At 44.9% G+C, this 25,166-nt stretch overlaps 1 protein-coding gene across 2 annotated transcripts in view; it reads left to right on the plus strand.

The window, feature by feature from the left end:
- Positions 1-1,805: 1,805 nt before the first annotated feature.
- Positions 1,806-25,166, plus strand: part of LOC118364653 (serine/threonine-protein kinase N1-like) — a 40,999-nt gene continuing 17,638 nt past the window's right edge. Inside the window, exon 1 of one of the 2 annotated variants that reach the window (XM_052491258.1) lies at positions 1,806-2,565. In XM_052491258.1, coding sequence (XP_052347218.1) covers positions 2,542-2,565 — 24 coding nt within the window. In that variant the 5' untranslated portion in view covers positions 1,806-2,541. Of the gene's footprint in view, positions 2,566-22,509; positions 22,842-25,166 lie in introns of those variants that run through there. The other variant, XM_052491257.1, reaches the window with a different exon arrangement.

Raw genomic sequence — 25,166 nt, forward strand, 5'->3', positions numbered from 1 at the left:
ATTTTCCCTTATGATGTGAAATGTGAATCTAATTATAATCCGCATAATAATTCACATTTCCTGTTGCCGCAGGATTATTTTCTCAAATGAAGATCCTACATCTGTATAGACATGACTGTCCATCATCAAACATGTATAGTTCAAATAATCACCAGAGGCATACTATTAAGTACATTATAGGCCTAATCAGAGTTTGGAAAATCTAATATTATTTTCCACCTCAGTCATCGACTCTTGATCAATTTTGCTAAAAGGATTTGATTATTAAACTGTTGCTATTTAAGGTGGTTTATATTTGACTAGTGTTTGTAGACTGTGATAGGCCTACTGTATAGTAATTTACTATTTAAGATATTTTTAGGCTTGTGTCTGATACATGTATCATTGTTAAGTACGTTAATATAACCATTTAGAAATAAAATGACTTTCAACTAGCTCTTTCTATTTTTTGCTATTTTGTAACTGGGTTGGCAATGGCAACAAGCACATTGAAATGCTGACAGCATAACCTACTGTGAAAGACCGATGCCGTGTTGTGCTTCTTGTCTAGACAGAGGGTTTTCCTCCACTGAAGTAGGCTATATGTGATCGGTTGCCTCTCACAATGTACCATGTTCAGGTTTCCTCATACTAGAAGTAACATAGTAAACGGAACACTTAAATTAGGGAAAGGGGGATACCTAGTCAATTGTACAACTGAATGCCTTCAACTGAAATGTGTCTTCTGTATTTAACCCAACCTCTGAATCAGAGAGGTGCGGGGGGCTGCCTTAATCGACATCCACGTCTTCAGCGCCCGGGGAACAGTGGGTTAACTGCCTTACTCGGGCAGAACAACAGATTTTGCCATTGTCGGCTCTGGGATTCGATCCAGCAACCTTTTGGTTACTGGCCCAACGCTCTAACCACTAGGCTAAAAGTATGATATGTTACATTTGGTATGGTTATATAAGACCGAAGGGTACTAAAGGCAACAATAAAAGGAAGGTGGATCGGTGGGTGTATAATGCAAATGTCTAGCAATCCAAAGGTTGTGAATTCAAATCTCATCACAGACAACTGTAGCATTTTAGCAACTTTGCAACTACTTACTACTTTGCAACTACTTTGTCCTTTAACCTAACTCCTAACCTTAACCCCTAGCCTAGCTAATGTTAGCATTTGCCACCTAGATAACTTTAGTGACAACAAATTGGAATTTGTAACATATCATACATATTTAAAATTTGTAACATATTGGCCAAATTGCAATTCGTAACATAACATACGAATGGTAATTCGTAGCATATCATACGAAATGATAGTAATTTGAGTCACTGATTTTCGTTTACTATGTTACGTCTACCCCTGATTCTAGGTTGCAACCTTTCAGAGACGAAATGTCATGTAGTTTGAGCTACAGTTTGGCCAGCTAACCACTAGGCTTCGCTAGTCTCATTCAGTGATGGCCAGAGTCGGACAAAGATTCGCTTAGCCTAAGCCTACCCTGTACAATATTAAATTCATACCATTAAGTCTTTCTCAATCCATTTAGTTCCATTACAACAAATGAACAATGAATTGTAAGGTAAGCAGACTCGGCCAATATGAATAAGGCGATATCACCGATAAGTCGTTTTTAGATTTGCCAAGTGGTGAAGGAGGGATCGCTCTATGAAATTACTAAAGGCACAAAATTGTGATTTATCGCCAACAAGTTTATTGCAATTATAGTGATCACATGACCAATACGACGCGCGCCCCTCACTTGCGCTCAGCTACCCTCACTGGTTAGTTGCCCCCACGAGCAACGAGCATCAGACCGTTTTTAGACTGTTGATTGACGACCAAGCACGCACAAAAGAGCTCTCAGCAAGGGAGGAGTGGCGTAGGATAGCATTAATTTTTCTCACAGTAACAAAATGTCAGGCATTTTTTTTGTGGTTTATAGATATTTCGCCTGGATTTAAGTAGGCTACGTAAGCGGGAGGCTATGTTATGTAGACATAACGGTTCTTGTTCATAAACCGATTATAGGCTTGACGATGCAATGCGTGGAAATAATAGCCTAATAATAATGTAGATTTTCGAGAGTGAGTGAACAATTGAATTATGTCCATTTAGTATTATTTCTGTAGCTGTCATGTTCTCCAATTACATGGGGTAGAATGTCAGATGAACCAGTCAACGTCAGCGTTCAAACTACACAACATAGTTGAAAGGTGGACACGGTGATACGTAACTTCTTGCTCTTTTGGAACATGGACAAAAAGAAGAGAATGAGAGGCCTACAATGTTTATTTTTGTCGATGCTCTCGCTCACCTGGGCAGCGACAGGCGCCCGTTAACTCTCCGTACAGTTCACTGTCGTTTTAAAGTGCTGAGGGTATTCGCCAATGTTGGCCTGCTCTTTGACTGCAAATAACTCCAAACGGACAGGAACTGATTTGATGGTGTCGTAGATCACTAAAATGATTTGATAATCAAGAATTCATCAGCTACATTGAAGAAGAATTTGTCATCCCACCGCTGTGGTAGCCTGTGTGATACGCAAGACACCAGATGGCTAACAACGACTCGATGCAAGTAAGTTTTCCAAGTTAGCATTGGACGTTTTTTTTTTATTGATTTAACATATTATATTAGCCTGTGTTTGTCCTATTCGAAGAGATGCGTGCATGTCATATTTGTAGACTATTTCTTCTAATTGGGTTCGTGGTGACGTCTTTGCACGACAGGGACTGATGGTGGACAGGTACTCTACTAGTACATCGGGCCAAAGTTAGACAGCCCACTATAACCGACTGAGCCTGTCGTCCACACCCACACCATCACCTTGAAACGTTAGGTCTGTGTTTTCTGTCCCCCATGTTTGCAATGGTCTAACAGGGCATAATAATGGCAGGTGCTTATTGTTTGTGTTACCAAAGCAGTCTACACCTGCACAAATATGTCCGACAAAAGTAATGACGTATTGATGATGTGTAGACCAACAAATACTGTACACACATATATTTACTTGTTATACCTCACTGGCCATATGGAAGAGACCTGTATGGAGCATTAGAGGGCTGTTTCTTGTGGTACATAGTTGTTCCACTCAGGTGAGTTACAGTGGAGGGTGTCCGAGTCAAGGACCTAATTAAACAGGTCATGTTACCTTATGCTGCTTACACAGGTGTCATCTCAGTTCAGGAAACTGCATAGGAGGGAATTGTTACAAATTAGAGGCCATGTTGAACTCAAGCCAGAACCCAACACATTAATATCTGTCTGCAGCAGCCTTGCAGGTAACCCACCGAGTTTGGTTCAGACCAAAGTCAGTGGTCCAGTACAAAGTTCAAATAATAAGAAATAAAACTACACATTCTATTTTAAGTTAGTGTATTACATGTAATCGACTTTCAGTGTACAGATGTGGTCAAATATACATGTTTACACAGGCAGCCCAATTCTGACATTTTTCCACAAATTGTTCTTTTGACCAATCACTTCAGATCTTTTCATATCAACTCGTTTTCAGACCTGATCTGATTGGTCAAACAACTAATTAATGACCAAAATATCAAAATTGGGCTGCCTGTGTAGATGCAGCCTCTTTTCTTCTAAAATAAGTTGAAATAGAAAAAAACTTTAGAGATACCTTCCTGCAATTTCAGAAATGTTGCCATGGGGTGCAGAGAAAATGTTGCAGTTTTAAAGCAAGTTTGCATGCATTTTTGACATTTTGCCATGGAGAGGAGAGAACATTTGGCAATTTTCTAACAAATTTCCTGCAATTCTACTAATTTGCCTTGGGGCGGAGGGGAAAATTTGCAGTTTTACAGCTCATTTCTTGATATTCAATTGTTTTTTGCAATAGGGTGGAAGGACATTTTGCAGTTTTAAAGCTAATATCCTGCAATTCTGCACATTTTTCATGACTTATACCATGTTGATATGATATCTGAGTGAGAGTGACTAATAAAATCAATGGGGTCCCCCAGGAGGTCAGGGCCCCTGGGCACGTGCCCTTTGTGCCTGGTCTATAATTTGACCATGATTACTACAAGTTTAGATAGCTGGCTAGACATGGGCTAATTGAGTGACCGTCAGTGATTGACATAACAAGAGAAACTACTGATGCACAACAATATTTCTAAATTGCACCATGTGAATTCTACTATTCTAACTCTCAACAATAAGCTGAATTCCCTATCGGCTGGAGGCCCTAAGCGACCAATTATGTTGCTTATGCCCAGGGCGGGCCAGTGTAACATCATTTAAAGTCTGACCTACTGAACACTGGGTCCGGAAGTAGCCTAAGCCTATATCACTAGGTGTCAGTGTCAGGTAAGCATCCGGTATCAAGGACACATGTAGGCTACATGTAAGTTCCTTCAAGTGGTGCCACTGTCAGATTTCTTCCCCGAGGAATTTTCGTTTGTTTTCGTTTGTCAATCATTTGTTTCAAATGTACTCAATAAAATGGCATGTACATAATAATGCTTATGACTATAAAATTGGGTGTGGCCTCTTGACTGACGTAAAGTTAGTGTTTCCATGAAAGAGAAGGTTTCCTGATTCCTGGAATGCTAGCACTGTGACTGTGGGCAACACACATCAGAGGAGGGTAACAGGGCCTAAATGTTCGTTGTTCATGTTTTGTAATTCTCTTGTTCTACCTCTAGGCCTAGGTTCTTCACTCTTCTTTTTCAGTTATGTTTTGCTCGTTTTGCAATGAGAGAGAAAATATTGCTTTGGATGGAAAAGATAAATGCATTGACTTTGTGGAAATAATAATAGGCCCTGCAGGACTTTCATATCTTTCAGGGATCTTTACTGCCCTTTCAGCTTATTTATACACACCCAGCGCACACAGGCATTTCAATGGGGTTTAATGTATCCAGAAAACAATCCCCAATTTCTGTTTTTACACTGGTCAAAAATATTAACGCAACATTCAACAATTTGAAAGATTTGACTGAGTTACAGTTCATACAAGGAAATCAGTCAATTGGGGGAAAAAATGCATTAGGCCCTAATCTATGGATTTCACATGACTGGCAATACATACATCTGTTGGTCACAGATACCTTTAAAAAAAGTAGGGGCGTGGATCAGAAAACCAGTAAGTATCTGGTGTGACCACCATTTGCCCCATGCAGCGCGACACATTTCATTGGCATTGAGTTGATCAGGCTGTTGATTGTGGCCTGTGGAATGTTGTCCCACTCCTCTTCAATGGCTGTGGGAAGTGGCTGGATATTGGCGGGAACTGGAAAACGCTGTTGCAAACATGCTCAATGGGTGACATGTCTGGTGAGTATGCAGGCCATAGAAGAACTGTGACATTTTAAGCTTCCAGGAATTGTGTACAGATCCTTGCGACATGAGGTGATTGCGGCAGATGAATGGCACAACAATGAGACTCTGGATCTCGTCACGGTGTGTCTGTGCATTCAAATTGTCATCGATAAAATGCAATTGTGTTCATTGTCCGTAGCTTATGCCTGCCCATACCATAACCCCACTGCCACCATGGGGAACTCAGTTCACAACGTTGAAATCAGCAAACCGCTCCCACACAACGTCATGTCTGCCATCTGCCCGGTACAGTTGAAACCGGGATTCATCTGTGAAGAGCACACTTTTCCAGCGTGCCAGTGGCCATAAAAAGATGACAATTTGCCCGTGTTACGATGCTGAACTGCAATCAGGTCAAGACCCTGGTGAGGACGACAAGTACGCAGATGAGCTTCCCTGAGATGTTTTCTAACAGTTTGTGCAGAAATTCTTCGGTTGTGCAAACCCACAGTTTCATCAGCTGTCCTGGTGGCTGGTCTCAGATGATCCCGCAGGTGAAGAAGCCGGATGTGGAGGTCCTGGGCTGGCGCGGTTACACGTGGTCTACGGTTGTGAGGCAGGTTGAATGTACTGCCAAATTATCTAAAACAACATTGGAGGCGGCATATGGTAGAAAAATTAACATTAAATTATCTGGCAACAGCTCTGGTGGACATTCCTGCAGTCGACATGCCAATTGCATGCTCCCTCAAAACTGGAGACATCTGTGGTATTGTGTTGTGTGACAAAACTGCACATTTGTAATGATCATGCTGTTTAATTAGCTTCTTGATAAGTCGAACCTGTCAGATGGATGGATTATCTTGGCGAAGGAGAAATGCTCACTAACCAGGACGTTAACAAATTAGTGCACAAAATTTGAGAGAAATAAGCTTTTTGTGCGCATGGAACATTTGTGGGATCTTTTATTTCAGCTCATGAAACATGGGACCAACACTTCACATGTTGCATTTATATTTTTGTTCAGTGTAGATTTTAGCATGGATAAGAATGTTATCTCCAGGAGCAGTAGATTGGCTACACATAGATACTGAAAGATTGCTGATTGAGATCAAGCAGGCACGTTGGCAATGATCGACGTCCCTGTCGGAGCAGACCTATACTCTGCATAGTGATTGGGCTTGATTGTTCTATTTCCCCTCAATACCTCAACAAGGCTTTACTGGAGGGCAGAATGTTTTTTTTGGAAGGGATGGGGGTCACAAATGAGCAGAGCTACAGCACATTACTCAGTCCTTATAAGACCTCTCCCTTTCTTTCAGTCCATAAGACTGATCTCACTCTTTCTCTTTCCCTCAGTTTCCCCCTCTCACACATTATCCATATTATCCAGTGCATATAGCAGGGCTTAGTCCATCAGGGTGTATTGGTCCCCCCACTTAGTCGTTCTCTCTCTCTCTCTCTCTCTCTCTCTCTCTCTCTCTCTCTCTCTCTCTCTCTCTCTCTCTCTCTCTCTCTCTCTCTCTCTCTCTCTCTAGTCGTCCTCCGTCTCTCTCTCTCTCTCTCTCTCTTAGTCTCTCTCTCTCTCTCTCTCTCTCTCTCTCTCTCTCTCTCCTCTCTCTCTCTCTCTCTCTCTCTCTCTCTCTCTCTCTCTCTCTCTCTCTCTCTCTCTCTCTCTCTCTCTCTCTCTCTCTCTCTCTCTCTCTCTCTCTCTCTCTCTCTCTCTCTCTCTCTCTCTCTCTCATGTATTGATTTGATGTTTGTTTATTTGCTTACTCCCTGCTCCCCAGACAGCTTCACTGAGTGTAAAGCAGGAATCCCCCTGGGTATTTGGGTCTTGTGCAATGAAACCAACCACCCTTATAGACTTACATTGCAGCCATCCTCTCATGCATTTTTTATATATTTTGGTTTTCTGCTGTCCTTATCAATGCTCAAGAAGATCTCTGTGAACTCTCTGTGAGGTTGCAGCCAGCTGGTCATTATGTATGTTCAATGATTCTCTGCCTTTTTTTTGCTTTTTACCAAATGGCTTTTTATTGATCGCGCAGGAGAGTGGAAACATTTCCTCTGTCAGTACATTTCTTTAATGGCATCAAAGACGTCCTCCACACTCAGGCCGACTAAGCCCCAGACACCTGTTGCGCTGTATATTAAGAAGAGAAGGTTCTTCTTTAGACGGGCTCCTCATCACGCAAACAAAAACTGTTTTGTCTCCAGCTGTCGTTGCTGATAGCTCCATTGATAATAGGATTAGGAGAACCTGGACATTTCTGTCCTGACCCACTCCCATGGTGGCATTACACCCAAAACCCACCCTCACCCCCAGTCCCAGCCCTTCACTCCAGTATTAAACTGGCTCTTTGGAAATATATCCTATCCTCCCTTAGACCTGGCTGCACTCTGCCCAGCTGTAGAGATGGAGTGCACAATTTTTTTCTGAATCAAAATCGGGCTTAGGTGGTGGGCGTGGTCAATGGCACGATCTCCGACTGAACATTTTAGAGGCTCTCTTGACTGCAGAGACATCATTTTGTCATGGGGTGGAGAGCCATTTTTACCAGTTTAAAGCGAGTTTCCTGCATTTCTTCACATTTTGTCATGGCGTATGCTGTGTTCCTAGGCTATCTGAGTGACTCAAACATTATAACAAAATCAATGGGGGCCCAATGCCATGACATTTTAGGAAATTCCAACTGTCTAGTTTTTCATTTAGATTATTGTTAGTTCTCAAAGATGACCTTATTTAAGATATATAGGTCCATTATCTTTTTTACAGACATTATATCTGGTTTTAGTCATTGAATTTTACACTGAAAATGTTTTACCATCCCGAAAAGTATTATTTTGTATAAATACTGAACAAAAATATAAACGCAACATTCAACAATTTCAACGATTTTACTGAGTTACAGTTCATATAAGGATATCAGACCATTTAAATAAATTCATCAGCCCCTAATCTATGTATTTCACATGACTGGGCAAGGGCGCATGACTGGGCAGACATGCATGGGCCTGGGAGGGCATAGGCCCACCCACTGGGGAGCCAGGCCCAGCCAAGCAGAATTTGTTTTCTCCCACAAAAGGGCTTTATTACAGACAGAAATACTCTTCATTTTCATCAGCTATTCAGGTGGCTGGTCTCAGACGAACCCGCAGTTGAAGAAGCCGGATGTGCAGGTCCTGGGCTGGCGTGGCTACACTTTGTCAGCGGTTGTGAGGACGGTTGGACGTACTGCCAAATTCTTTAAAACGATGTTGGAGGCGGCTTATGGTAGAGAATTAAACATTAAATTCTCTGGCAACCTCTCTGGTGGACATTCCTGCAGTCAGCATGCCAATTGCATGCTCCCTTAAAACTTCAGACATCTGTGGCATTGTGCAACAAAACTTCACATTTTAGATTGGCCTTTTATTGTCCCTAGCCCAAGGTGCACCTGTGTAAAAATCATGCTATTAAATCAGCTTCTTGATATGTCACATCTGTCAGGTGGATAGATTATCTTGGAAAATGAGAAATGCTCATTAACAGGGTTGTTAACAAATTTGTGAATAGAATTTGAGAGAAATAAGCTTTGTGTGCGTATGCAACATTTCTGGGATCTTTTATTTCAGCTCATGAAACATGGGACCAACACTTTACATGTTGCGTTTATATTTTTGTTCAGTATATATATATATATACTTTGACTGTTTGGACTTAGGCGGTCCATTAAAAAAACCCTGAAGTGGTTATGTTAAGCTAGTATACATGATCCCAACCCATGTCCCCATGGGCATTTCACAAAGCCAAACCTACCTTGCCCATCCAGTCAGTCTTAACAAGAGCTGTTCCTTTGTCAGTCCAGCTATAGTTCTGCTCTGTTCTGCCATGCTGGCTAAATGCCCACTGGCTTGCCTCACGGGATTAGTTATGATTACTGCCAACCCACCCTGATCATGGATGGATCATGAAAGACTGTCCTCCACGGTGGCATGGGGCAGCCAGACCTGTTGTTTGTGACTATACTGCTCAGTGGAGTTGTGATGGATGTTGTGTAAATTATTGTGAGTGACGTTTTGAGGCCTGGGGTCTCATGGGCTTGTGGTGGTGTTATAGGATTGAGGATTTTTTATATTTTTTACTTCACCTTTATTTAACCAGGTAGGCAAGTTGAGAACAAGTTCTCATTTACATTTGCGACCTGGCCAAGATAAAGCAAAGCAGTTCGCCACATACAACAACACAGAGTTACACATGGAGTAAAACAAACATACAGTCATGTGGAATGTGTTACAACAAAGAAATGCCTGAAACAATGTTATGTGGGGGCACCATATTTTACTCCAATTGGCCAAGCATAATCACCATTTTAGAGTGAGTAGGAAATGAGGTTGCTGATTGGAGTCGTGAAGGAGCCAATGTTTTATCTCTGTATAAATGGGTAGTAATCAGTGTCTTTGTAATCACAGTCAGAGACAGCATTCTGACTGACTGGCCCAGCTGTGGTGCTGAAATCGCAAACGGATAGCTTTCATAATTCAGTAATACTTTATTTTAGTAAATACAAGGTCAAAGATATTGCTTTTTGACTTACCTTGGAAGTTTTCCATGGGTCATGGGGCACTACCAAACTACAAAAATGCTTCCATTATTTGGGTACAGCTGCCACAGGCTGTTACAGATCAACCCCAAATAATGTCGCTAAAGGACTTTGTTTGAATTTAGTTGATTTTGACATTCAATACTTAAAGATGGAATCTGCAGTAGGGGGAAACAGCGCCCCTGGCTGCCCCACCACCGTTGTTATTGATTTTGTTTGCGAACTGAGGAGAGTTGCCCAGCATGGTAAAACATGCAGTACATATTGTGCTCTTCTGGGAAAACAGTTTGCAGGAATGTCTTTGTTGTTGTAATATCGCAAACGGAGGTGGCTGCTTCACTATTAAGGAGTCCAGCTTTAAGTGGAAGCTATGCTGAGCAGCATTGTTTTGGTGTGCTCTTTAGCTGGGAGAGAGGCACCATTTTCAGGTGTGAAGGTGAGACATTCCCCAGTGCTGTGACCACTGGGACCTGTGAGCAAGTCAGTCTGTTCTAGGAAGATAAGATCAAGGCCAGGCATTGCCCATGCAGTGACCTGATTGTGGTTACCCAGGGTAATGGTGATGAGGTAGCCTCCCAGTGAGGTCATGTGATAGCGTCTGCTCTGTGGGAATGGTGTAGGGGTGTAAGAGGAGGACAGACGCGGTGCTTGATGGGTGCAGCGACGGTCCTGCCATACCAACAGTGGGCTGTCTGTTCTGTCTGCCCAGGGGCCATTAATGTGAGCCGAGGAAAAACGTCTATTATCAGTCTCGGTCTAAAAGTAGAGAGAGAGAGAGACGTGACCTGGCTGTAAAAACAACAGAAGAGCACAAGACCAACTGTAACTCTCATAATTCTCTTAAAACACAGACTTTCAGACTGGGTCAGGTAGAAATGCAGTAGTCCTTTTCACATGCCTTGAAACATGGTGCTTAGAATAAGTCACTGCCTGGAGAGACAGAGAGAGAGAGAAAGTAGAGAGAGGTGAAATACATGAAAGATGGAGGGGAGGGTACCGTAAATGACTGTTTGGTTGTGAGTTAGAGTCCTAATTGAGCTGACGTTGCAACGTCATCTTGATAATTGCTGTGATTTCCCATCGTTGGTATGGCAGTTGTAACCACCCTCCAGCTCTCCTTCCTGCTGCTCCTGTGGGGTCTCAACCACACTATAGCTCTGTATAAGTCGGTCTACTCCTTCACTTATTTTAGCTCCTTAATTGTACCCCACCCTGCATTAAACACGCTAGGGGAACTTAGGGTATTTGGAAGTGGTGTTCCTGTTCCCACTGTTGACTAGGCATCCGTCTTAGTGTACTGCGAGTAAGGAATGATGCACTTTGCTATACTTGACTGTTTTATTGTTTGAACACACAACAGTACTGTGCTCATTAGTCAGTTGGGAACATTAGTCAACAACATACAGCTACACATATTGGTGCTGTCTTTGCCTTCCTGTTTGCGGACGCCTGCCGTTATCGTCAACAGAACTAAAGATGGATAATCATCAGCTTTATAGGACGTGCTCTTATCCCCTCTGCCATAATCATTTTTAATCTGCTCTCGGTTTCTATTAAAATCTGTTTCCAATTCATTCTTTTTTCAGAGCTTTCGGTGCAGTGTGCAGCGTCTTTCCCTGACCCCTCTAGGCGAGGAAGCTGTAGCATTAAGCGCCTATAAAGCATGTCAGTGAAGCCCTTATCGGTGGAGTCAGGAGCCAGGCAGAGAGACAGGGAGATGACTGAGGGCTGGATATAGAGAGAACCAATACTGTTGCTGCTCAGACCTTAGACCAACAAAGTGTTCAAAGAAGATTTGCCACAACACAAAAATCTAAGTAGATCTTAGCGCTGCATTGCTTCTCAAACATAGATTTTGAGTTATTTCCGTGGTATTCGGGCGCAGTCACAGGCAGACGCCCTGAGTGGGGCATTAGTCACGGCTGAGCTGTGGCAGATTTGAATCGGTCTGCTGGAAAATCACTCCCTTCTCTGTTTTTTTTTCATGCACCACTGTCCTGAGGCTGTGTTTGTGGAGTGGAGTTCACAGTCTAACACAGCATGGCTCTCAGTCAGTCATTCAGACCTCCTTTCTCTCTCTCTCTCTCTCTCTCTCTCTCTCTCTCTCTCTCTCTCTCTCGCACTTGCTCTCTCTTTCTCTCTCTTTCTCTCTCCATCTCTCTCTCCCTACCCCCCACTGGGCCTTAGTGAGTGGGAGGATGTAGCTATCGACCCTGGACAGGCTCGCTGCGGAAATCCCCACGCCAGACCATCTGAGTCAGAGCCAGGAGTCACACAGCTTGGAGCCCCAATTTCCCTGGAGTCAAAGCACAGAGACATACACAACCCCATGGGCCAGGAGTTTCTCTCTGTCTCGGTGTCTCTCTGTCTCTGTGTCTCTTGCTGCCTGTCTCTGTCTCTGTCTCTGTGTCTCTCGCTCTCTGTCTCTGTCTCTCACTCTCTGTCTATGTCTTTGTCTCTGTGTCTCTCACTCTCTGTCTCTGTCTCTCTTGCTTCCTGTCTCTGTCTCTATGTCTCTCGCTCTGTTTATGTCTCTGTGTCTCTTGCTTCCTGTCTCTGTCTCTCACTCTCTGTCTCTGTCTCTGTCTCTGTGTCTTTCACCATGTTCTAAGCTGCTGACAATATAAGATCAAAGGAATGGCATCAGTTAACATGGCCGTGGATCTATCGTCCCATAAAGAACCTCAGTAATTCTCCCTCTGCTCTGTGTCATGACCATATTCAGGATGACTGTTGTAGGTCACCAACTGTGTTTGCAATGTGCTGCTTTGTGCAGGTGGGTTCAGTAGAGCATTGATAACAAAGTAGTCTACTTTAATAAATGATTCCCTGGTAACATCAGAATTCTCCATCCACTGCTCTACATGAGTGGGACACAGAGAGACACATTTGTACTTCCCTTTGGATGTTGTTTGGAAATGCAGTCTTCAACCCTCTGAGGCCTGAACACAGAGACTGATTGTGGTGGTGCTCACAATGGACAGAGTCAGCAACACAAACACATTTGCATTTATTGAAGTCTCTTGAGAAGATGGACCCCTCCACAATGCTGCTTTTCATGGGGATAGACTCTTCCCCAGCTGTTGACCCGGCACTCCTGGCATACACACACACACACAGTCTTGTACAACTAACCTTGTGGGGACACAAAATTCAATCCCATTCAAAATCCTATTTTCCCTAACCTCTAACTCTTACTCTAACCTTAACCCTAACCTTAACCCCAAAACCTAACCTTAACCATAACTCTAAACCTAACCCTAGCTCTTAACCCTAAACCTAATTGTAACCCTCACACTAATTGTAACCTCAACACTAAACCCCATAGAAATAGCACTTGACCTAGTGGGGACTAACAAAATGTCCCCAGTTGGTTAGCATTTTGTTCGTTTACTATACTTGTAGGGACTTCTGGTCCCCATAAGTATAGTTAAACATGCCCACACTTACACACACATAATCCCGCCATACTTACAGGTTAAAGTTGACTATTTATTGACTTTATTGAGTTTGGACATCCTCTATTATACAGTATTATAAATACAAAGCACACAGAAAAATTCCAAAATATAAAAAGTTCAAAGTTCAATTTGCTGATTTGGAGGCTTAATTATACAATCTCACCTAAACCTTCCAATCAAATCAACTGAAATGTTATTAGTCACATGCGCCGAATAGAACTGCTTACTTACGAGTCCCTAACCAACAATGCAGTAAAAAAATACAATACGGATAAGAATAAGAAATAAAATAACAAGTAATTAAAGAGCAGTAGTAAAATAACAATAGCGAGACTATATACAGGGTGTCCTGGTACGGTAATGTGCAGGGGCACCGGTTAGTTGAGGTAATATGTACATGTAGGTAGAGTTATTAAAGTGACTATGCATAGATGATAACAACAGAGAGTAGCAGAGGTGTAAAAGAGGGGGGCAATGCAAATAGTCTGGATAGACATTTGATTTGATGTACAGGAGTCTTATGGCTTGGGGGTAGAAGCCTCTTGGACCTAGACTTGGTGCTCCGGAAACAATTGCCGTGCTGTAGCAAAGAGAACAGTCTATGACTAGGGTGGCTGGAGTCTTGGACAATTTCTTAGGGCAACTTTCCACTGGTATATGGTATTGTAGGATTAGGAGGCCACTGGGCCACGCCCTTTCATAAATACAGTGCACTAGCATAGCCTTTCTGTACACTACAGCAATGACACCCCTCTAACTGTTTTGTACACTGTGCTCCAACTCCGCCACTGGGAGCGTTGATTCTCCACCCTCAGCCTCACTACTCTCTACGTTTCCACTGACATGGACTTCCATGCTGTTGTATTCACAACTCTTCAGTTGGTGTGTATATTCATTATCTGAGTGGTAGCTCTCTTAATGTGATGTGTTTGTCTGCTGTTAACAGTGGTTAAGCAGCACATCAAGGGGAGGAGGGAGGAGGGAGGAGGGGAGTGAGTGGTAATTGGAATTCACTGTTGCTCCCCACCAGGCCCTCTTAACCCAAATCCCAGCCACTGCATGCCTGCTGCCTGCTGAATGGGGCTGTGTGGAGATGAGAGGATGTGAGGGGAATTCAGACAACCTCACATATCTCTCCTGTTTCCCTGGATCCTTTCGTTCTCTGTCTCTCTCTGTCTCTCTCTCTCTCTCTCTCTCTCTCTCTCTCTCTCTCTCTCTCTCTCTCGCTCCCTCATTCTGTCACTGTCTGGGTCTCTAGATGACGCTCCCTCATTCAATCACTGTCTGGGTCTCTAGATGACGCTCCCTCATTCTGTCTCTGTCTGGGTCTCTAGAGGACGCTCCCTCATTCTGTCTATGTTTGGGTCTCTAGATGACGCTCCCTCATTCTGTCACTGTCTGGGTCTCTAGATGACGCTCCCTCATTCTGTCACTGTCTGGGTCTCTAGATGACGCTCCCTCATTCTGTCACTGTCTGGGTCTCTAGATGACGCTCCCTCATTCTGTCACTGTCTGGGTCTCTAGATGACGCTCCCTCATTCTGTCTCTGTCTGGGTCTCTAGATGACTCTCCCTCATTCTGTCTCTGTCTGGGTCTCCAGATGACGCTCCCTCATTCTGTCACTGTCTGGGTCTCTAGATGACGCTCCCTCATTCTGTCACTGTCTGGGTCTCTAGATGACGCTCCCTCATTCTGTCTCTGTCTGGGTCTCTAGATGACGCTCCCTCATTCTGTCACTGTCTGGGTCTCTAGATGACGCTCCCTCATTCTGTCACTGTCTGGGTCTCTAGATGACGCTCCCTCATTCTGTCACTGTCTGGGTCTCTAGATGACGCTCCCTCATTCTGTCCCTGTCTGGGTCTCCAGATGACGCTCCCTCATTCTGTCACTGTCTGGGTCTCTAGATGACGCTCCCTCATTCTGTCACTGTCTGGGTCTCTAGATGACGCTCCCTCATTCTGTCTCTGTCTGGGTCTCTAGATGACGCTCCCTCATTCTGTCTCTGTCTGGGTCTCTAGATGACGCTCCCTCATTCTGTCACTGTCTGGGTCTCTAGATGACGCTCCCTCATTCTGTCACTGTCTGGGTCTCTAGATGACGCTCCCTCATTCTGTCTCTGTCTGGGTCTCTAGATGACGCTCCCTCATTCTGTCACTGTGGGTCTCTAGATGACGCTCCCTCATTCTGTCTCTGTCTGGGTCTCTAGATGACGCTCCCTCATTCTGTCCCTGTCTGGGTCTCCAGATGACGCTCCCTCATTCTGTCACTGTCTGGGTCTCTAGATGACGCTCCCTCATTCTGTCACTGTCTGGGTCTCTAGATGACGCTCCCTCATTCTGTCTCTGTCTGGGTCTCTAGATGACGCTCCCTCATTCTGTCTCTGTCTGGGTCTCTAGATGACGCTCCCTCATTCTGTCACTGTCTGGGTCTCTAGATGACGCTCCCTCATTCTGTCACTGTCTGGGTCTCTAGATGACGCTCCCTCATTCTGTCTCTGTCTGGGTCTCTAGATGACGCTCCCTCATTCTGTCTCTGTCTGGGTCTCTAGATGACGCTCCCTCATTCTGTCTCTGTCTGGGTCTCTAGATGACGCTCCCTCATTCTGTCACTGTGGGTCTCTAGATGACGCTCCCTCATTCTGTCTCTGTCTGGGTCTCTAGATGACGCTCCCTCATTCTGTCACTGTCTGGGTCTCTAGATGACTCTCCCTCATTCTGTCTCTGTCTGGGTCTCTAGATGATGCTCCCTCATTCTGTCACTGTCTGGGTCTCTGGATGACGCTCCCTCATTCTGTCACTGTCTGGGTCTCTAGATGACGCTCCCTCATTCTGTCTCTGTCTGGGTCTCTAGATGACGCTCCCTCATTCTGTCACTGTCTGGGTCTCTAGATGACGCTCCCTCATTCTGTCTCTGTCTGGGTCTCTAGATGACGCTCCCTCATTCTGTCTCTGTCTGGGTCTCTAGATGACGCTCCCACATTCTGTCACTGTCTGGGTCTCTAGATGACGCTCCCTCATTCTGTCTCTGTCTGGGTCTCTCGATGACGCTCCCTCATTCTGTCTCTGTCTGGGTCTCTAGATGACGCTCCCACATTCTGTCTCTGTCTGGGTCTCTAGATGACGCTCCCTCATTCTGTCACTGTCTGGGTCTCTAGATGACGCTCCCTCATTCTGTCTCTGTCTGGGTCTCTAGATGACGCTCCCTCGTTCTGTCACTGTCTGTGTCTCTAGATGACGCTCCCTCATTCTGTCTCTGTCTGGGTCTCTGGATGACGCTCCCTCATTCTGTCTCTGTCTGGGTCTCTAGATGACGCTCCCTCATTCTGTCACTGTCTGGGTCTCTAGATGACGCTCCCTCATTCTGTCACTGTCTGGGTCTCTAGATGACGCTCCCTCATTCTGTCTCTGTCTGGGTCTCTAGATGACGCTCCCTCATTCTGTCTCTGTCTGGGTCTCTAGATGACGCTCCCTCATTCTGTCACTGTCTGGGTCTCTAGATGACGCTCCCTCATTCTGTCTCTGTCTGGGTCTCTAGATGACGCTCCCTCATTCTGTCACTGTCTGGGTCTCTAGATGACGCTCCCTCATTCTGTCTCTGTCTGGGTCTCTAGATGACGCTCCCTCATTCTGTCTCTGTCTGGGTCTCTAGATGACGCTCCCTCATTCGGTCTCTGTCTGGGTCTCTAGATGACGCTCCCTCATTCTGTCACTGTCTGGGTCTCTAGATGACGCTCCCTCATTCTGTCTCTGTCTGGGTCTCTAGATGACGCTCCCACATTCTGTCTCTGTCTGGGTCTTGTGATTACACGACAGAGTGTAGTCACTAGCCATGAAATTGATGGATAATAGTGATATTGAGAGAGTTCTGTCCTGTTTTAAACACTCGTTCTCTCCTCACCTTTACTTTCTCGCTATCTCTTTCACTTCGTTTTTTAGGAACTTGTGGTGATGTTCATGAGTGCCAATGTTCTCTGCTGACCCCAGAGGTCATTGTTTCTCATCCTCTGACACTTATAGCACAACACCATGTTCATTCTCTCTCCCTCAGGGGCAATCACTATGACCCTTGTGGCACACCTCTCTGTGCTTTTGACAGCTTTCTCTAGGAAGACCTTGATGGGTCATCTACAGGTCACTGTCTGTCACCTGTCTGAACATCCACTCCCACACAGTGGCTTCACATTGCTTCTAGGTTAATCCATGGCCCCAACTCCAAAACATGTCATTGCCATCCTCCAGCTTGTTCCTGGAACTGCCAATCCCCCAGCAGTTCCCCCGTCCCTCATTTCTCTTCCCCCAAAATATCCCATCAGAGCACACATGACTGAGCCGGAAAGGACATTGTTATTAAATGATAATGACTTATACATTAGTGCCTCATAGCCTATCAGTTAAGCAGCAGCACTCTGCTTTCTCATTCCCCTGTCATTGTCATTATTGATATTTGCTTATGCATCACCAAGCATCACAGGTGTGAGGGAGGGAGTTGGGAGGGAAGTGGCACAGATAGACAAGAGTGCTTCCCTTAAAGTCAATGAGATGGGCTTTATGTTTATTTATAGAGGCAGGCGAGGCAACCCCGGCAGTCAGGCCATTAACTTCATCAAAGGGATGGCTTTCAGTCAATGGCTACATCGAGCTGAGAGGAGCTACTACTCACTGGGACCCAGCCACAGCATGGCAGATAGACTGACTGAGGGATGACGGGAGAGAGGAAGAGGGTGAGAGAGAAGAGGGAGAGGGATGAGGGTGACTCCCATTTTCTTGTTTCTTTCTCTCTATGGCTGTCTTGTGTGTTGCATGTCACATACAGACACACACACACACACACACACACACACACACACACACACACACACACACACACACACACACACACACACACACACACACACACACACACACACACACACACACACACACATACATACATACATACATACATACATACATACATACATACATACATACATACATACATACATACATACATACACACATGCCTTCTCTATAGGAAGTCATTCTATGGGACACGTTCACTTCCTCTGAGTAGGCTGTCGTGTGAGTGCATGTGTTCTAAGGTGCGAAGAATCAGAGCAGGTCCAGTTCAAGTGTTCAACAGTCTGATGGCATGTAGATAGAAACTGTCTCTGAGCCTGTTGGTATCAGATCTCATGCTCCGGTACCGTCTGCCAAACGGTAAGGGAGTGAACAGCTCATGACTGGGGTGTGTGGGGACCTTGATGATGCTGCGGGCTTTCCTCAGGCACTGTTTCGAGTAGATATCCTCGAGTGTGTGTGTGTGTGTCAAGGGTGTGTGTGCCTACCTGTATGTGTGTGTACATCTGTGTGTTTATGAGAGAGACAGTGTTTTGACAGTGTGTGCCTGGTCTGACATGGCTGTGAGCCATTCTGGTGACCTAGGGTAGCCTCTGAGTCAGAGCTTCAGACTGACACAACCTCACTGAATCAGTCACTGACAGGAGGCTGGAGGCAACATGGACGCTCAGGCTGTTCTGCTGGGTCACCCCTCTCACTGCTGTTTGTCTATAAACTTTACCTGTTTGTGATGGTTATTCATCCTCCCCAGTAGGACTGGAGAATATATCAAATCTATTTTATTCATTCAAATGTATGTTTTTGCACGATATTCCAAATGCCTGTATCTCAATAATGTTTTTTTGTATTTTTCGTTTTTATGAGTGTTTAAGTCCGCTTGTTCTCATGTTGTGTTTTTGATCTTGTCTCCTTTGCGCCTTCTGTGCTGTGTGCACCTTCCCATTAACACGCATTGGGTTTATTTTGGACAGATTTAGCCAAGAGTGAAACCTCTCGCATCGCCTCTTCCTCTCTGTTTACACACACCAAGCCCCTCCCCCTCCCCCTGCCACTCACACCAACAAAGTTAAGAGATCACTTCTTCCTCTCTGTTTACACACACCAAGCCCCTCCCCTGCCCCTCACACCAACAAAGTTGAGAGATCACTTCTTTCTCTCTGTTTACACACACCAAGCCCCTCCCCCTGCCCCTCACACCAACAAAGTTGAGAGATCACTTCTTTCTCTCTGTTTACACACACCAAGCCCCTCCCCCTGCCCCTGCCCCTCACACCAACAAAGTTGAGAGATCACTTCTTCCTCTCTGTTTACACACACCAAGCCCCTGCCCCTGCCCCTCACACCAACAAAGTTGAGAGATCACTTCTTCCTCTCTGTTTACACACACCAAGCCCCTCCCCCTGCCCCTGCCCCTCACACCAACAAAGTTGAGAGATCACTTCTTCCTCTCTGACAAGCGGTTTCAACTCGCTATTTGCATTTGAGGTTTGGTCCAACAGATTTGGTCATATGGACACATTGAGACATTATTTGATTGTAAAAGTGTATAAGTTAACCTTTAACGACACCATTTTTATGTCTCATCTATTCAAATTGTGATTCTGAAAAATTCATGCTCAATTTGTCATTACCACGTACTGCTAGCAGCGTTTTAGCCAAATACTGTTATACTAGCTAGTCTGTGTTTTATAAATGTGCAATAATCATAAAACACAATTATATAAGCAATTGGACAAAAATTTAGATATGATTTCTAGCCCATATCGCCCAGCCTTACTCCCTAGGGTTGCAAAATTCCAGGAACTTTCAATAAATTCCCTGGTTTTCCAGAAATCCTGTTTGGAGGATTCTGGATTTCCTGCTTATTCCCTCCTGATTACAGAATCCTCTAACTGGGATTTCATGAAAACCAGGACATTCATTGTAAGTTCCCATTTTGCAACCCTAATCCTCCCTCCCTCTCACTCTCATGATACAAAGACTGTGACATAGTTTAGTTCCACTTCCTGTTCCCTGTTCTGTGAAGCAGCTGTGCCTCTGTTTCTCTCCATGGGTGTTCTTCTCCATGTGGCCTGATGCTATTCATGAACAACATGCTTCTGTTGTAACATGATACATACAACGACTGCTGTGCATCAATGTTTCCCTGTTTAGGACAAAAGGCAAGAATAGCTAATGATTCCTTTAGCTTTTATTATTAGGTGTAATTAACTATGTATGACTGCTTTTTCAGTGACTGATTTGAAAGCTTTTTGTGGTTTCCTGGTTGTGATATCTTGGCCTTTGACCGTTTTCACTCAGCTGTGCTCTCTACATCCTCCTGTGCCTCTCACCTCTCCCCAAATGAACACACACACCGGTTGCATCACGGCCTGTTATGGGAAATACTCCATCCATGACTGCAAGATGGCCCAGTACTGTGCATTCGGAAAGTATTCAGAACCCTTGACTTTCTACACATTTTGTTATGTTACAGTCGTATTCCCTCATCAATCTACACACATTACCCCATAATGACAAAGCAAAAGCAGGTTTTTAGAAGTGTTTGCAAATGTATTACAAATAAAAAACGGAAATATTACATTCACGTAAGTATTCAGACCATTTACTCAGTACTTTGTTGAAGCACCTTTGGCAGCGACTACAGCCTCGAGTCTTCTTGGCTATGACGCTACAAGCTTGGCACACCTGTATTTGGGGAGTTTCTCCCATTCTTCTCTGCAGATTCTCTCAAGCTCTGTCAGGTTGGATGGGGAGCATCGCTGCACAGCTATTTTCAGGTCTCTCCTGAGATAGCTTGATTGGGTTCAAGTCCGGGCTCTGGCTGGGCCACTCAAGGACATTCAGAGACTCGAAGCCACTCCTGTGTTGTCTTGGCTGTGTGCTAAGGGTCATTGTCCTGTTGGGAGGTGAACCTTCGCCCCAGTCTGAGATCCTGAACGCTCTGGAGCTGGTTTTCATCAAGCATTTCTCTGTACTTTGTGCCATTCATCCTTCCCTCGATTCTGACTAGTCTACCAGTCCCTGCCACTGAGAAACATCCCCACGGCATGCTGCTGCCACCACCATGCTTCACCGTAGGGATGGTGTCAGGTTTCCTCCAGACGTGCTGCGTGGCGTTCAGGCCAAAGAGTTCAATCTTGGTTTCATCAGACCAGAGAATCTTATTTCTCATGGTCAGAGTCCTTTAGGTGACTTTTGGCACCAGTGACTTCCGTCTGGCCACTCTACCATAAAGGCCTGATTGGTGGAGGGCTGCAGAGATGGTTGTCCTTCTGGAAGGTTCTCCCATCTCCACAGAGAAACACCTCCCTGTCCAAGGCCCTTCTTCCCCAATTGCTCTCATTCTTGGTGGTTCCAAACTTCTTTATTTTAGAATGACGGAGGCCACTGTGTTCTTGGGGACCTTCAATGCAGAAATGCAGAAATGTTTTGTTACCCTTCCCCAGATCTGTGCCTCGACACAATTCTGTCTTGGAGTTCTACGGACAAATCCTTTGACCTCATCAAGTTGTAGAAACATCTCAAGTAGGAGAAATGGAAACAGGATGCACCTGAGCTCTATTTCGAGTCTCATAGAGTCTCAAAGGGTCTGAATACTTAAGGTGTCAAAAAAAATCTAAAAACCTGTTTTTGTGTTGTCATTATGGGGTATTGTGTGTAGATTGATGAGGGACAAAATACATGTAATCCATTTTAGAATAAGGCTGTAAGGTAACAAAATGTGGAAAAGGTCAAGGGGTCTGAATACTTTCCGAATGCGCTGTACATCACCGTGCTCCCACCCATCCAGGATATCTACTCCAAACAGTGCACACACACACATATATATACATTCATTCTACACACACATCACAACTGCTTCTACCAGACTCTTGTTATGATTGCCAAATACTGCACAATTTAAACACTTGCCCCTGAATCCTCCCTTCCCCAAAACACGTGTAAATATTGGACTCTGAATTGTACCTTCCTGTATTATACTTATACTAAAATGTTTATTCTATTCTACTGAGCCATTTACTTTATGTTCCTGTTCTTATCATTTCTTATTTCTTATTGTTATTGTTGTATTGTCCAGAAGGAACCTGCAGGTAACAATTTCTTTGGACTGTGTATAACAGGTATAGCCTGTACATATGACTAATGAAACTTGAAACACACACAGCATCTGGCAGTGTGTTTGATGTGATCAGTGTCTATCACAGCAGCCTGTCGCTATGCTAAGAGCAGCCAACAGCAGGAAGCAAAGTGGCATTGCTCACTCGCTTACAAAACCACACCACTCTCCTCTGTGTGTGTGTTTCTGTAGTGTTACTGTTAGTCTTTCGCTCTCTCTCTCTGGGCTAGAGAGCAGAACAGGAAGCAGTGGGGTGGGGCTGTCTCTCTCTCTCTCTCTCTTCCTACCTCTTCCTTGCTCACTCGCTTCAGATTGAGTCTCTTTTGATTATTCCTGGCGGGAAGGAAGCACATCCCGGATTTGAGGAGGCAAGAATAGCTCTCTGTACTTTCAGTGGCGGTTCTGGTGTGAGAGTGTATAACAGGGCAAAGGGGAGAGGTTGGGCAACACAGAGAGAGAGCCAGGGTGGGCCATGGCCAGCGAGGGAGCTTTGGCGGACTGCCCAGGGGAGCACACTGCTGCAGACCTCCCCACTCACACTGAACAGGACCAGGGGGACGCCGAGTCTTCGGTAGGCACACTCTGTCTGGGCACCATACAACATGGCTGCCTTCCACACTACAGTGTGTTTGTGAGTTTCCTCTCCGCTTTCTGCTTCATGTTCACTTCCTTCTCAGTCCATGCCATCTCTGATGACTCATGTCGGGGCTGCTTTTAGTATTGTCGCATTGTTTTCAGACCCATCTGAGTGGAGAACGGCCTCTATTCAATTTCTCGGTATTGTTCCGCTGGAGGGCATTGCTAAATGGCTATAAATGTATAGCCGTGAGTCACATGGTTAATGTTCCGGCCCTTTCCTCCTTCCTCTTCTCTCCTCTGTGCCGCTGTTGCTCACGTCCTGCCTCAGTATTAGTGGCTGTTCATTGTAAGACGAGTGTGTGTGTCAAACTAGTGTGTTGTGTGTGTCTCAGCTCTGCTCAACAAGTGGGTGTTCTTCCTGTCTTAGTCCTACCAAGGCTCTATTCCTCCCTCATCTTTCTCTCTCCTTGTATGTTCTCTACCTCCATCTCTAGGTGATTTTAGTGTAGAGAAGGACAGGGCTGGGAGCACAATGAAGCTACAGCCTTGGTGTGTTGTTTGGACAGTAACACCACGCTCCAGCTAACTGGGCCATTTGCCCCACAATTTGTGATCGCGTTGATACCAACAGTACTATTTCACCTGTATATCTAACGCTGTGTTCCTTCACAACAAATAGCCAAGCATTTAGTGAGCCGTTTGACACAACATTAGGCCATCAGGTCCGCTATGAGAAATATTCCCAGATTACCATGACTACTCTGCACTGTTGTTGTGGAAGTTTTCCTGTTTAATAGCCTGTGTAAGTAGCACTCGAAGGCTCAGTAGCTGGGCTTGGCCACGAGGGCTGGCTTGCCTGCAGCCTGCTGTATTGTATTGGAGATGGATTATGGTTCTAATGAGAGTCTGCCTGGTAGGAGCCGGGCTCTGCTCTGTTATGCCTGGCGTGGTGCTGAACAGGCCAATAGGGATTCTGCTGTAATCAGATCTGCAGGCTGGAGCCAGGGCCGGGTCTCTGAGTGGCCTACAGCAGTCAGTCAGTCGTTATGAGAGGGGAGGGACTGGGACTGCTCTGTCTGTCTCAATGTTGTAGGATCTGGGCTCTGTTCAACTCAAATAATGGTGCTGTCTCTGTTTGATTGTTGCTGATGTCTGCTGTTGGGGATTTACTGTGATAGTGTTGCATGCCGGTGTGTGTGTGTGTGTGTGTGTGTGTGTGTGTGTGTGTGTGTGTGTGTGTGTGTGTGTGTGTGTGTGTGTGTGTGTGTGTGTGTGTGTGTGTGTGTGTGTGTGTGTGTGTGTGTGTGTGTGTGTGTGTGTGTGTGTGTGTGTGTGCTTATATGCATGCAATGCCGTTACATGCATGTACAGTGGGGAGAACAAGTATTTGATACACTGCCGATTTTGCAGGTTTTACTACTTACAAAGCATGTAGAGGTCTGTAATTTTTTATCATAGGTACACTTCAACTGTGAGAGATGGAATTTAAAACAAAAATCCAGAAAATCACATTGTATGATTTTTAAGTAATTCATTTGCATTTCATTGCATGACATAAGTATATCATACATCAGAAAAGCAGAACTTAATATTTGGTACAGAAACCTCTGTTTGCAATTACAGAGATCATACGTTTCCTGTAGTTCTTGACCAGGTTTGCACACACTGCAGCAGGGATTTTGGCCCACTCCTCCATACAGACCTTCTCCAGATCCTTCAGGTTTCGGGGCTGTCGCTGGGCAATACGGACTTTCAGCTCCCTCCAAAGATTTTCTATTGGGTTCAGGTCTGGAGACTTCACGGTTGGGATGGTGTTCTTGGGGTTGTACTCATCCTTCTTCTTCCTCCAAACACGGCGAGTGGAGTTTAGACCAAAAAGCTCTATTTTTGTCTCATCAGACCACATGACCTTCTCCCATTCCTCCTCTGGATCATCCAGATGGTCATTGGCAAACTTCAGACTGGCCTGGACATGCGCTGGCTTGAGCAGGGGGACCTTGCGTGCACTGCAGGATTTTAATCCATGACGGCGTAGTGTGTTACTAATGGCTTTCTTTGAGACTGTGGTCCCAGCGCTCTTCAGGTCATTGACCAGGTACTGCCGTGTAGTTCTGGGCTGATCCCTCACCTTCCTCATGATCATTGATGCCCCACGAGGTGAGATCTTGCATGGAGCCCCAGACCGAGGGTGATGCGCAAAGAGGTGAGATCTTGCATGGAGCCCCAGACCGAGGGTGATTGACCGTCATCTTGAACTTTTTCCATTTTCTAATAATTGTGCCAACAGTTGTTGCCTTCTCACCAAGCTGCTTGCCTA

This window comes from Oncorhynchus keta, chromosome 32 (assembly GCF_023373465.1).
Source record: "Oncorhynchus keta strain PuntledgeMale-10-30-2019 chromosome 32, Oket_V2, whole genome shotgun sequence".
NCBI lineage: Eukaryota > Metazoa > Chordata > Actinopteri > Salmoniformes > Salmonidae > Oncorhynchus > Oncorhynchus keta.